The sequence below is a fragment of the Molossus molossus genome, unplaced genomic scaffold (assembly GCF_014108415.1).
Source record: "Molossus molossus isolate mMolMol1 unplaced genomic scaffold, mMolMol1.p scaffold_m16_p_20, whole genome shotgun sequence".
In the NCBI taxonomy this organism is placed as follows: domain Eukaryota; kingdom Metazoa; phylum Chordata; class Mammalia; order Chiroptera; family Molossidae; genus Molossus; species Molossus molossus.
This window is the reverse complement of record NW_023425356.1, coordinates 25,668,842-25,682,932: the sequence shown is the minus strand read 5'-3', so window position 1 is coordinate 25,682,932 and position 14,091 is coordinate 25,668,842. Positions and strand designations below refer to the sequence as shown.

Sequence of the window (14,091 nt, the reverse complement as noted above, 5' to 3'; positions counted from 1 at the left end):
GAAATTCTCCCTCCCTACCTCCAGAATTGCCTGGTTTGCCCAAACCCAGCTCTATTATCTGCTGGAGGATGAAGCCAGACCCCTTCTCCCTACCCTTTGTCTCACAGATTTCATATGACCTCAAAATGTCCTTCCAGAAGTCTGACCTACATTCTTCCTGTTGCAGCCCTGCCAGTTTCCCTCCTCGTGTGTCCTAAGAAAATAATCCTGAGTATAAATCTCCAGGAAGTACGAAGCCTGAGCAACTTATAGGGTTTATCTTTCTGAGGTTGAGATTCCCACTGCTACTGTTCAGAGCAGAAGCTGAGAGACAAAGAAAGAGAGAGAAAGGGCAGTCCCCGTCTGGAGTGAGGGAGTAAAGCAAGAATCAGGGGTGATAAAGGTCAGATGGCAGTATGAACTTCCTACCACCCAGACACAGAGTGACACAAATACCTACCACCACACCACCACCACCTTTAACTGCCTGGCTTCCGGGGGAGGGACCATTGTCTTAATGGCTTTCCATGACGTGGGTCCTCTGCTAGGGCTAGGGCTGTGGGTAAAGCGACATTTCCTGCCCAAGGGACCGGGATGAGAGGAGAGTTGCTGAGTGTGCACAACTTCTGAGAACACGGGCGCACACCCTGCTCCCTCAGCGCCTCTTAGGCTGCCCCATGGAGTTCCCCCTGGCCCAGATAAGCCCCCAAGGTAAGTGTGAGGTTTAAGAATGTTGGTGGTAGGGGACAACAAGCCCCGACATTTGGCTCTCTTCTGGCTCAGAGCCCTACCCCAAACCAGAGCTGGCCAGGCTGATAGCAGGGTGCCCACAACCCCTTCTCCTTCTCTGGCACTGCAGGTCCACTCAGCCCTGAGAACAAAGTGATGGGGTCTGCTGTGTGCTTCTTAGGGAGGAGGGGGAGGGAGCAGGGGTGGATGGGAGAAGCCAGAGGATCTCAGGGCCAAAAGAGGGGCCTGCACTGTGGGGCTGACTTCCAGACATTCAGCTCCCCTTTCTAGTACCCAGTTTCCCCAACAAGCCCCTCTGCTACCTCTGCCCCTCTGCCCCTTACTCTCTTCCTTGATAAACCCCCACCCCCACCCCCACTGTCTGACCTGCATTTCTCCTGCTGTCATAACTGCCCCTGTCCTCCAGACCCGGGTCAGGGGCATGCAGGGCACCTCTAAGCCTGGGGGAGGGGTGGGCCGCAGAGAGAGGCAGTCCCTCACTGAGAAGCCCTGCCTGTCCTCTTTGTGCTAACAGGGAGTCACAAAACCCCCACCCCAACCTTCACCACCTTCCAGCCTGTGGACTTGCTCAAAAACAGCTGCCAGGGCTTGGGCTTGCTTCCAGAGTTCAGACCCCAGACCCTGAAGGCTGCAGAGGCCCCGTTTGGCCCCAGAGACCTGGATGTCCACCCTGCGGTGAGTGGGAACCTGGGTGTGCAGCTTCTTCATCTGTTGCCAAGCCTCCCACGGGTGAGGACACACAGATGAACAAAGGCCACTGGGGAGCCAGCAGGAGCGGTCTGGGGCTGCCTACCGGGCAAGGGCATAGAGAGAGGAAAAGGAGATCAGAAGTACCCCCTTCGTGTGCTAAACTGCCCACTCACTGCTCCTCTGTCCCTGGGAAGCTCAGGCCGAATCCCCGGTGACCAAGGTACAGTGTATCAAGTCCCAGAAGCAGGCAGCTGCATCTCTGTCCATGGCCTTCATCTGCCTGGCACATTTCCACCTCACGCCTTCTAGCCCACCCTGTAGTTAGAAAATCCTCCCTGCCAGCCAGCTCAGTCCCTCTTACTGTAGGGTGGGCTCTCCCTTATTCCGGTCTCTGGGGTGACCTCTTGCTTCATCTTTCTTCATCCTTCGGGCCAGGGTATGACTCTCTGTCCATCTGGAAGGCCTTACCTCCATTTAAGCACAGTTTAACAGCTTACTGCAACTGGTTTAAAGGCCCTCAGGATCCAGAGGGAAGTAGAAAGAAAATTCCTAGAAACCAAAACAGCTGGAGCTAAAGAAGGGATTTAAGTTAGACCTTGAGAAGGACTTTCTGGGCAATTAGACTTAAAATAGGCAACTGGGATGGGGGTGCCGGGAGCTTCCATCCCATGCCCAGGAGGGTCTGGGGATGAGGGTGAGAAGGTGGTTGCTGGTTTGGAGTCAGGAGAAGGCCCACTAATCATGGCTACTTTCCTTCCTTGAACTCTCCTAACCAGGTATCTCCCCAGGCCCTGGGGGCTGCCTCCAGTCAAGTGGACACTGGGAAGGCTGAGGAGGTACCTAGGGAAGGAGGCCAATCCCTGCAGGCCGAGACCCGGGTTTGGTTCCAGAAGACCCAGGCCCACAGGCTCCTGCAGCACGGGGCAGCCCCTCCTTGGTTCCATGGCTTCATCACGCGGAGGTGAGTCACAGAGGAGGAAACAGGCCCAGAGAGGGGCAGGGGCAAGTCCTGGGCTCCGCAGCCCGTCAGGAGTAGATGGAGGCTACAAGTACAGGCTCTGGCTCCAGGCCATTCACCAAGGTATCTCTCCTGGAGGAGATTGTTGGAGAGGCTCCCCCGTGCCTCAGTTTCCCCTCTCTAGCCTCAATTATTCTCCTATATCTAAGGCCTCTAGTCCTCATGGTTTCCACCTCTGTCTCTCAGGCTCTCGCTCACTCCATCTTCACCTCTGGCTCACCCAGCCCTCTCCTGTTTCCTCCCTCCCTTGGGTTCCTACCTCCTCCTCCATTTCTCAGCTTCACGTCTCCTGTATCTTTGTTCACCACCTCCCTTCAGCTTGACGTTTGACATCTAGAAGTCTATTAACATCCCTGTTGTTGAAGCCACAGCACTCACACCAGAACCACCACCACCACCACCTCCACCACCACTCCGACTCCACCCTCTTACCCCACCCCACCCCACCCCACCCCACCCCACCCCACCCCTCCTCCAGCCCACACACAGCCAGCGCACTTCCAGGATGTGACCAGGATGCAGGCTGGGAGCTGTCCTGGGTGGGAGCCCTGGGTCCCGTCCACGCCCAGGCCCTACAGCCAGCGGGGAGCAGTGCCCACACTCTCTCCCGTCTCCAACCTTCTGGCCACTTCAGTCCGCTTGACTGGGGGTAGGGGTCCCTCATGAGAGCCTGGGAGACAGGGGTCAAGGCTGGAAGGGTCAGAGCAGCGGTCTGTCTCTTCACCACCCACAGAGAGGCCGAAAGGCTGCTGGAGACCAAGCCGCAGGGATGCTACTTGGTGCGGTTCAGCGAAAGCGCTGTGACCTTCGTGCTGACTTACAGGTGAGGGTCGGGCCTCGAGCCGGTGACGAGGAGGCGGAGCTTCGGGCTCCGGGCTAATCGGAGGGGCGGGGCTGGGTGCCGACCCAGGTGGGAGGGCAGAACTGCTGACCGCTCGCGGGGGCCGGGCTCTTCGCTCGGCCCCTCCTCTACCCCCTCCTCACCCCGCTACTGAGATTGGGACACCCTGGCGCGGGCGGGGCGGGGTCGCTCCTGGTGCAGGCGGCCCTGGCCGAGAGGGCTGGGGTGTGGGGGAGCGGTCTGATCCTGACTAGCGCCCTCCAGGAGCCGGACTTGCTGCCGCCACTTCCTGCTGGCCCAGCTCGGCGACGGACGCCACGTGGTGCTGGGCGAGGACAGCGCCCACGAACGGCTGCAGGACCTGCTGCGGTACTACTCGGGGTCCCCGCTCAGCCCCTACGGGGAGACGCTCAGCCAGCCCCTCGCCCGCCAGGTGCGCCACCCCCACTTCCGCCCTGACCCTGACCCTCACCGGGACCCAAGCCAGACCCAGGCCACAGGACCAGGGCACCGACTCTTTCCCATCCCGACAAGACTGCCCAGCGGTGCCTCCCTTGCCCACGAATCTCCGTGGGAAGCCCCTCGAGACAGATGCAGGCTGAGGGAGGGAATCCTTGAGGGACCAGCCCAGCCACAGAGACATGATAGTCTGAGACTGCCCAGACAGGCATATGAGTCATTTGTGGGTTTTGTTTTAATGTGTTGATTTTGGAGAGAGAGAAACATCAATTTGTTGTTTCTTTCATTTGTGCGTTCACTGGTTGATTCCTGTATGTGCCCTGACGGGGGATCAAACCCGAAACCTTGGTGCATCTGATGATGCACCAACCAACTGAGGCACCTGGTCAGGGTGGGTCATTGTTTTCCTTTTTTTAAATTAAAAGATATTTACTGAGTACCCAGCATGTATCAGATGCTGGCAGGCCTTGGAAATACAGCCATGGACAGACATGTGAGTCCCAAATCCACAAAGCTTACTTACCAGCAGCAAGGACAGACAGACAATGGGAAACGAGTGTGAGTGTGATGAGAGCAAATTCAGAGGAGGTGCCATTTCACTCAGCCGCGGGCAGCGGGTCAGGCAGTTCCGAGGGACCGCTCTGTGCTAGGCATTGTTCTGGGCACTGGGAAAGTAGCAGTAAACAAAACTAACCAAAATATCCCTGCCTTCATGGAGATTACATTCTAGTGAGAGGAAACAGATGATGACTACACAGTACAGCTAACAAACAGATAACACTTAATAATATGTTCTGTAATGATAAGTGCTAAGAAGAAAAACCAAGCAGTGACAGGGAGTGACAGGTTTGGGGCTATTTTACATAGAGACATCAGGGAAGGCTACTCTGGTAAGGTGACAGGTGAACCAAGGCCTGAAGGAAGGAAGGGAGGGAGCCAGGCAGACTACTCAAGGAAAAGTCCTCTTGGCAGAAGGAGCAGCAAGTGCAAAGGCCCTGAGGTGGGAGGATGCTTGATGTGTTTGAAGAAGAGTAAGAGCAGTGAGGAAGCTAGAATTGGTGGAAAGGTAGGAGATGAGATCAAAGAGTTGAAGGGAAGAGGCCCTGTAGACTTGGATGGATTTGAGATTTTTTTTTATCTTCACCCAAGGACATTTTTTTAATTTTTTATTCAGATAGAGTGGGAGGGAGAGAGAGGAAGAGAGAGAGAGAGAAACATCGACGTAAAAGGGACACTTTGAGTGGCTGCCACCAGCACGACCAACCCAGGCTGGGGACAAACTGAAACCGAGGCACACGCCCTTAGCGGGAACCGAACCGGGGTCTCTCTTGACCGCAGGCCGATGCTCTAACCGCTGAGCCAAACCGGCCAGGGCGGATTTGAGATTTTATTCTGAGTGAGATGATATGGTGCTGGACAGTTATAACCTGAGGAGTGACATGACCTGGTAAGTTTGGGAGGGGCAAGGATGACCAGACGGAGGCTGGACATTTTTTAATCATAAAGGGAATGCTGAGCGAGGAGGGGGTTGGGGCAGGGAATAAGAATTCTGGTTTGGATCCACGAAGCCTGCAGCGCCGGTGTACCTCCAGACGGAGACATGCACTTGGTGGATTGAGGGGCACAGAAAAGCCTATGGCCTGAGCGTACCAGCAGAAGGGGGCATATGGGAGCATTCATGAGCCCAGGGCTAAATGCCAAACTAAAAGCACACCTATTGTGAGAAGGCTCATCTCCCCTGAGGCAGTCTGTCTGCCCTAAAATATCCAGCTTATATCTCACAAAGTACTTCTCTGGCACCTGCAGAAATAAACAGGCACAGCAGTCTTGGAGATCTATCATGCCAAACAGTTTTAGGCTACAGACTTCTCCAGCCTTGTTGCATTTTTACAACCACAGGCACAAATGGAGACCTGCCTGGCCCTGTGTTCCAGACAAAATTAAGTTTAATGCTAGATACTGCCCATGACCAGAGCTACTTCCCCACCCCCTGGTCTCCTTCCCATCTTCATACCCTCTTCTTCACCCAGGGAACCCAGCACAGGCCAAATTCCTGTGCCCGCCCCCATCCTCCACCTGGACCGTTTATTTGTCCTGGGTCACCGGCCCACCCCACCTGCTGGTCCCTCCTCACCCATGTCTCTCAAGCCTCCTTTTCCTGCAGACTCCTGAGCCAGCAGGACTTTCCCTAAGGACTGAAGAATCAGACTCTGGAAGCAAAAGCCAAGACCCGCACCCCCAGTATAGGCCAATCCTCAAAAAGGAGAAGCCCAGAGCCCCCACACAGAAAGAGGGGGGCAGCGAGCCAAAGGAGGTATTGGGCTGGAGGAACGGGGAGGAGGCCGGGCAGGAGGGAGGTGAGGACCCAGGAGAGGATAGGAGGTCATGGCCAGTGAGGAGCGGGGCCACGGGGAAGGGAAGGGCGGGGTCTGCAGAGGGCACAGGCTCTGGCTGGGGCTCCAGCTCCCGGCTCCCCCTGTGACTCTATCTGGGTTGCTCTCCGTGGCCACCTTCTCTCCTAGCCCCCCCAGCCACCTAGGCCCAAGCCTCCTGTTCCCGCCAGACCTCAGCTACCCCTCGAAGTCTACACTAGCCCAGATCCACGACCCTGCCCGGCCCTGCCCTCCAAGCTCTCCAACCCCATCTACCAGGAGCCTGAGGAACCCATAGCCTTCTATGCGATGGGCCGGGGCAGCCCCGGGGAAGCCCCGAGCAACATCTACGCGGAGGTGGAGTTGGAGGTGCCGCCAGGGGCTCAGGGCCCGCGGTGCATCTTCTGGCACTCGGTCCTCCGGAAGTGCCAGTCCAGGCCTGTCCAGGGAAGCCAGGCAAGTGGGGACGCAGGGAAAAGCTAGGTCACAGGGCTTCCTGAAAGCTAGCTTGGGAAGGGTTCAGCCTGGATGCCTGGGTCAGGGGAAGGTCAGAGGTCTGAGGGGAGAAGGAAGGAAGGAGTCCAGGCTGCCAGCACTCCTTTTGCAGGCCCAGAGGCTACTTCCTCCTCCTCTCCTGGGGGTCACTCGGGTCACTCGGGCCCTTTGTTAAGTCCTCACCCCTTTCACCTCTCAGCAGTTCATCCCTTCCTAATTCGCAGGGAACACAGAGGCCCTAGGCAGCCCCCATGGCCTTCCCCCACCAGAGCCTGTGTTCTGCTTGGTGTCCATCTCACCCAGGTGGTCCACTTGCCACTCACCTGAGATTGACCCCAACCGGTGCCTTGAATCTTGGCCCCACCCGCCCTCTCCTTACCGGTCTGAATGTGGAGACTTTCCTGCTCTGGCTCCCTCCCCTCAGCCTTCATCGCCCTGCCCTGGGCTTGGAGTCTCCGTGTCATCTCAGATGAGCACCTGCACTGCACCCCACCCCTGCACCCCTTCCCTTTTCCATCCCTCCACCTCCCAGAACCATCTGCTCCCCCCCTGACGCTCTGAGGCTGCCCTCTCCCACCCTCTCCCTGCTGCGCCCCAGGTCCCCCTCAGCCCTTGTGTCTGTTCACACTCACCCACACCCCTGCCACCTGCTGCCATCCTAGAGCTGATGTCACCAGTCCAGGTCTCCATCCAAACTTCTCTCCAGGCTTCTGCTCCACTCGCTAGGGTCCCACAGCCCCTCGAACTCAACACAGCCAGCACTGCCCTCCCCCTTCTCCGCAGATTGCTCCCTCCCACGATCTCTGTCCAAATCCACAACGCTCCAGCTGCCCAGCCATCCAAGCCAGAATCCTAGGGCTCCTTCCACACCTTCCCTTCACCCCCTCCCCTGTAGGTCACTGATTTCTGCTGGTCTCTTCCCAAATATAGTTTCCCTTTCCCCAGTTTCAAGCCCCATCTTCTCTCTTCGGGACTTTTCCAAGAGCTTCTTAACTGATCTCTAACCACCAGTCTCGCCACTTCTGGTCCACAGTACCCCAAGGAAGCCACTGTGGTCTTTCTAAAACAGCTGCCTGGCCCATGAGACCCTCCATACTCGGGGGTGGGGGGATGCAGGGAGGGTGCCACCTCCTCAACCTTCTCACCCATCCTCCCAGAACTATTCATGTTTCTCCAAATACATCACGTGGTTTCAAGCTTCCTGGGGTTTGCACATGACAGTCCCTCTGCCTGTATCAACTTCCTGCGAGTACACCTTCCTGCTGCTTGGGAACCTTCTAATCCTCCTACCAGACCAGCATGCCCTTCTCCTCCTCTGGAAAGACTTCCCTGCCCTGGCCACAGAGGCCATCCACTGTGTGTCATACACACCTGCCACTGAGCACCTGGGACCCCGGCTTCCCCTTGCCCAGCAGAGTGTGAGTTCCCTGAGGGCAGAGGCTGGGACTAGTCATCTCTGTTTCCAGAGCACATGGCACCGTGCCTGGCACAGCGCAGGTGCTCAGGAGGTGTCTGTTGAATGAATGAGAGGGATTTAACCAATGCCTGTTAAGACCAGATGGATTGGCCCTCAAGGCTGCAGGGAGCCTAAGAGGCAGAGGGTAGAGGGTGTGACCTACGACTGTCCTCTCTGCAGAATCCAGGTGGCCAGCAACTGCATTCTGAGAAATCTCTGGCTAGACAAGGCCCTCCTGTGCCCCACCAGCCCCTGCCTCTCTGAGGACACAGCCTCCCTCACACCTTTTCTAGAACGTGCTTCAGGACCGCGGACAGGCACGGCGTCCCCTGGGGCCTCATCAGTAGCCAGTGAGCCTGAGCTGAGGGAGGACGACCTGGAACGTCGGTCCCGGGAACTTTACACACCCCCAGGTGCCATTCTAAGGAAAAGTGGATGGAACCAGCTGTAGGTGATCGATCAACGCTGGAAAGGACCTCAGCCATCATCTATTGCGAAGATGGCAAAAAGGTGTCACCCTGAATGCCAACTCCAATCCATTGGTCCTTCTGCCCAAGGCGCTGCATTGGAAAGGATGTTAAGGTCATATCTGAACTCAGCAAAAAAGAGCACCGTGGTCGATTAGTGATGTCTGCTATGGGTGAGGGAGGGAAGAGGAGCAGCATCTGTTTTGCCCTGATCACGTCCAACACCCTCGCTGGGCAGATAAGGAACAAAGACAACGTGGGATAGTGACTCGGCTGAAGTCAAGGACTAGAACTCAGGCCTCCTAATTCCCGGGTTCAGTACTGTGTTCCTGACCCCACATCCCCTAAGTCTTCACAGGAAATGTCAGAAGTTTCCTAAGATAGGAAATCTGGCTGCGTTCCTGAGTTCCACAGCACTGGGTCCTGGATGCTGGTTCCCTTCCTCCAGATCCCAGGTACCCCTGTTACCTTGACAGGTCTGGGACCCCCACAAAGAAGCCTGGAGGTCGGAGGAACAAATGTGGAATCCACTTCCTTTTAGGAACACACCCACCGACTCCCTCCCAGACTCCTCCGTGTTTGGTGCTTCTGTAAGGATGTGGGCTAGTAGGGCCCTGCTGCCTCCCACTGCCCTGGCCTCTCCTCATGGAGTCCGATTTCCTTGGCCCTCTGAGCCTTTGGGCCTCGGCCCTGGTCCAATGCTGCTGTTGCCTGAGGGTTGGTTTGGCGAGAACAGATGTTAGAACTTGTTTGTTGATTCTTGTCTGGCTAATAAATCATCACCAACTACCTCCCCCTGCAGGGATCCAAGTACTCCAGGCTCCTTCTGTCTCTGACGCTCTCTCATGTGGAAGGGCAGGTGGTTGGCTGAACCGCCATTGCAGAGGGAGGAAGAGAGGTCTGGGGGTTGAGAGACACCAAGACAAGGGACACAGACCTTTCTCTGCAAAGTGTTCCTTCCCTAACTGGGTTGGGATGGGCAGGCAGCCAGGGACGGGGGGGTGGCTCTGTCTCCTGTGGATGCCAGGAAAGGAAGTGGCTGAGGGTAGCCCCTGCACCTCCTTCCCCAAGCCCCCTGCCCAGCACAGATTGGGAATGGGGAGAGGGCACTGTCAGCCTGTGTGTGAACCCCTCGAGGACAAGGAGCCCTCACAGTGGCTCCAAGACTCTTTGTCTTCCAAGCAAGGCCAAGGCTGTAGGCTTGTCCTCAGTCAGGACCCCAATTCTCTTCCCCACCCCTTTTGTGAAGCATCCTCCCCTCTCTGCCCAGATCCACTTCAGGGCAGCCTCCTGCCCCGCTGCAGAGCTCCAGACTTCAGGCTTCAATCACCTGGAAGAATCTGCCCTAGGTTTTATTTTTGTCTCAGACTGGGGCTCTTCCCAGCAGGCCTGTCTGCCCCCTGGATTGTGCCCCCCCCCCCCCCCCCACCAAAGCCACTCAGGCCCAGGGACTCCAATGGTCCCATCTGTGCAGTCTGTTCAAGGCAATCCGTGCCCGTCAGGTTCCTTCTCCCACCCCAGGCCCAGAAACCCCCGGACCGTCTCTGCAGCCACGTCCCCCTAGGCCTGGGTGCTGCAGCCATCACATCACCCAGCCTGGTGCAGGTGCCAGCTCCAGTGACAAGCAAATTCCCCTCCTTTCCACTCCAGCGCTAATCAGCTTAAGGAGAAATATGGTTGCTGAGTCAACAGAGCTGGGATTCCAGTTCCTGCTGTCTGTAGGTCTCAACTCCCTCCTGAGCAAGAGGAGAGAGAGAGAGGGCAGGGAGCAGATGGTTTGCATACATCAGAGAGGCTGAAAGTGCAAGAAAGGTCTCAGATTAGACTCAGGGAGTCACCTAGTGGCTGATTGCTTGTGGCAGGGGGAGGAGGCAGAAAAAGGAGTTCATTGTATAGCAAGAGCTGGAAGTCAAAGTCAGAGAACAGGATGTAACAGGATGGGCAGGTGTGGGGAAGACAGAACTGCCTAGTGATCCACTTGGTGTTTCTGAAGGAACAAAGCCCACTAGAGGGGCCAGAATGGGACCCAGTGACCCTCCCTCTCCCTTTCCCTCTCCCGCTTCACACAGCTGGGGGGACTCGCCAAAGGGGTGGTGGGAGAATCCAGATGATGGCATCAAAAGCCCTGGGTTCCTGCTGGCCTTGCGCTGACTGGCAGCATAGCCTTTGGCGTCGCCGTTGCCCACGTTCCTGTGAAAGGGAAGCAATGCCTCTGCTTGCACACAGTGCTGCTGTACAGATCAGAGACCATACAAATGAAGGGCTTGGCAGAGCAGGACTGCTGGGGCCAAAAGGGACTTCAGACCCTTTGTGACTTTTTGGTTCAACTAAATAGGAAACTGAAGTCAAAGGAGAGGAGGTGACAAGAACTTGGAGGTGGTCAGGCCCAGATCTTGTTACCCCAATCCAGGGCTCTCCCTTATAACATAGGTCCCCCCACTAAGCAGAAGGATAAGGCCCCCCTCTTCCCGAGGGCTCCAGCTGTAGGCCCAGCCCCGAAGACCAACGTGGTGGAGCCTTCTGTCCCCTCACCAAAATCATGCTAACCTCATTCCCAAGCTAAGGCCTGGGGCTACGGTGAGACCTCAGGATGAAGGTAACTCTTCCAGGAAAAGGAGCTGGAGCCATTGTGGCAGGTGGGGGGAGCATCTCCCAGTTGACTCCATCTTCCATGGTCATTCCATCCCTACTCCTGCTCCAGACGGGGCTTTCTCTGGCTCAGCCCACTCTCAGATCTGAGGAGTCTCCCAACCCCAGCCCCAGCCCCAGGTCCCCTTCAGAGCCTGAGTGGGTCTTTTCCTTCCAGCTCCAGCCCCTTCAGCACATGGCTGACCCTGACAACTCTCCGTAATGTTCTGCTCCTGCCTCCTCCAAGCTGCCCTTCATCCTACTGCTCCCTCAGCGACTGCAGTAGACCATCTCAGTAAGGTGTCTAATCCGGCTCAGGGGCAGGGGCATTGAAAAGCAATGAACTCCATCACCTCAGCTATCCCAATTCCACAGCACATCATTCCCCACGAACCCACTCGTCGCTGAGGCCCCACCTTCAACTACGGCTACTGGCCTTAGAACACCTGACCCTACTTGAGAGAAAGCTGAGGGAGAGAGGGTAGAGTTAGGAGCAGGTAGCACAGAACTTCAACCATCCCCTCAAAGGCTGTGGCTTCTTGGACAGCAAGCTCAGCACTCAGCTGGGGTGAAGACCTGGGGTAGAAGCAGGAAACCCCTCACGACAGCTTTGCTGTCTGTGCAGTTTCCAGGTTGGATCCCTGTGTACCTCAGCTTCCCAGGCTCTGCCGCCCCGGTCAGAGCAAGGCTGCACTGGAACTGTGCCCGGCCTCCCCAGAATCCACCAGGCGATTTGGATCCATTTCCGAACATGGCTTCACTCCTGCCTCTCTGCCCCTTGGCTGTTGCTGCCAGCCAATTTTCACCAAGTGCCATTCCTTACTCTGCTCTCCCTCATCCTTGTCTTCTTTTCTGTTTTATTTATTTTATCCTCACCCAAGGACATTTTTCGATATTTTGTTCAGATAGAGTGGAAGGGAGAGAGAGAGAAACATCGACGTGAAAAGGACACATCAAGTGGTTGCCACCTGCACGACCCAACCAGAGCCAGGGACAAACTGCAACCGAGGTACGTGCCCTTAGTGGGAACCAAACCCGGGTCCCTCTGGACCGCAGGCCAACGCTCTAACCGCTGAGCCAAACCGGCGAGGGCACTTTCCTGTTTATTTACCAGAACTCGAAGCTACTCCTTCCCAGATGAAGTCAGTCAATTTTCTAACCTGTCAAATTTCTCTTGCTGACCAAGAGATTCAACCCACTAAATAAAATGTCGTTGATCGAACCAAAAAGTGGCTTAAAATTACTTGCAGAGAACCAAAGGAGGCAGAGGCAAAGAGGAACCTTAAAGATTATCTGACCTGCCCGGCCAGTGTGGCTCAGTGGCTGAGCATCGACCCATGCACCAAGAAGTCGCTGGTTCAAGTGCCGGTCAGGGCACATGCCCAGGTTTTGGGCCAAGTCCCTACTGGGGGGCATGCAGGAGGTGGCCAGTCGATATTCTCTCTCATCAATGTTTCTCTCTCTCTCTCCTTCTCACTTCCTCTAAAATCAATAAAGAGGAAAAAAAGGTATCTGGCCTGTCATTCCCAGAAGACACTGGACTCTCCCTACCTACCAGGTCCTGCCTCCCAGCAGAGCCCTTCACTACCTCATGATGCGGACCCAGAATGAGAAAGGTGAACGGCTGAGTCCCACAAGTACGGCACCTCAGCAGAGTAGGGCTGCACCTGTGGCATAATGGGTACAGGAAAGCATTTACTCCGCAGGACCACAGACTGTTTGGCCCTGTTAAACCTACCTCACCACCTAAGACACCCAGAGGGACAATATCAGTCCCCAGTGCCTCCGTGGTGGTGGGAGTGGTGGGAGATGATGCACCAATTTTTTTTTTCAATTGATTTTAGAGAGAGGGAGAGGGAGAGAAACAGCGATGAGAGAGAACATCAACTAGTCACCTCCTGCATGCCCCCACTGGGGATCAGGCCCACAACCTGGGCATGTTCCCTAACCAGGGATCGAACCAGCGACCTCTCAGTGCATGGGTTGACACTCAACCACTGAGCCACACCAGCTGGGCGATTTTCTTTTTTTTTAACCCTCACCCAAGCCCAGTCAGCATGGCTGAGTGGATTGTTATCCCATGGACTGAGAGGTCCCAGTTCAATTCCGGGTCAGGGTACATGCCCAAGTTGTGGATTCGATCCCCAGTAGTGGGTGTGCAGGAGGCAGCTGATCGATGTTTCTCTCTCTCTCTTACTTCCTCTCAAAAAAATCAATAAAAACGTATTTTTTAAAAAAATAATCCTCACTTGAGGATATCCCTCCATTTATCTTCAGTGGAAGGAAGAGAGAGAGGAGAAACATTGATGTGAGAGAGACATTGTTCAGTTGCCTCTCGCACAACCCAACCAGGGCTGGGGACCAAACTGCAACCGAGGTACATGCCCTTGACCAGAATTGAACCAGCAACTTTGGTCCGCTGGCCGACACTCCAACCGCTGAGCCAAACCAGCCAGGGCTGATGCACCGATTTTGACAATTACGGACTGAATGTCCCCCTGAGGGATGCAAGAGCCCTGTCTGGCTACAACCCCAAAGTAGGTCAGATTTCAGATAAGTGGGTGCTTTTCCTGTAAGTGATGAAATCCTCCTCTGCACTTAGTGACAGACTCAACTTACCCCAGCACACAAGACCAGACGCTTGGTGAGAGGCCACACCTCTGCCTCTTCCTTCTCAGCCCCATGTCCCCACTACATACTTAAACTGCCCCTCTGGCCTTAACCTTCTCTGTCACCAGGACTGTCAAAAATCCATTCCTCTGTGTACTCCGTTCCGAACCTGCAACTGGAGTCGAGCATCTCTGTCCAGTCAATGCTCCTGACTGGCATACAAGGCCTTTCTTATTGCAGGAGTTTCTTCAACACTCTCTTCCCTTAGGAAGCCACTCCAGTTAAGCCCTACTGGAGTCCCAGTACTCTCAGGAACACAGTTTAGG

General features: G+C 55.7%; 1 protein-coding gene across 2 annotated transcripts; it reads left to right on the top strand.

The window, feature by feature from the left end:
• The first annotated feature begins 527 nt into the window (after positions 1-527).
• On the top strand, positions 528-9,321 carry SH2D2A (SH2 domain containing 2A). Of its 2 annotated transcripts, none has more exons than XM_036273554.1 (8): positions 528-690; positions 1,244-1,404; positions 2,196-2,380; positions 3,171-3,260; positions 3,543-3,711; positions 5,902-6,051; positions 6,389-6,565; positions 8,241-9,321. In XM_036273554.1, the coding sequence occupies exons 1-8, from the start codon at positions 657-659 to the stop codon at positions 8,322-8,324; spliced, it is 1,050 nt and encodes a 349-aa protein (XP_036129447.1). In that variant the 5' UTR covers positions 528-656; the 3' UTR covers positions 8,325-9,321. The 2 variants fall into 2 exon arrangements, with proteins under 2 accessions (XP_036129447.1, XP_036129446.1); XM_036273553.1 differs by having other exon boundaries at positions 6,260-6,565.
• The last annotated feature ends 4,770 nt before the right edge of the window (positions 9,322-14,091 follow it).

What these genes read in the sequence shown, in the direction of transcription:
- SH2D2A (XM_036273553.1), top strand. Translation starts at nt 657, where the DNA reads ATGGAGTTCCCCCTGGCCCAGATAAGCCCCCAAG. An exon ending in ACCTTCGTGCTGACTTACAG is followed by an intron (nt 3,261 to 3,542) that starts GTGAGGGTCGGG and finishes AGCGCCCTCCAG; the next exon opens with GAGCCGGACTTGCTGCCGCC. An exon ending in GGGGCAGCGAGCCAAAGGAG is followed by an intron (nt 6,052 to 6,259) that starts GTATTGGGCTGG and finishes CTTCTCTCCTAG; the next exon opens with CCCCCCCAGCCACCTAGGCC.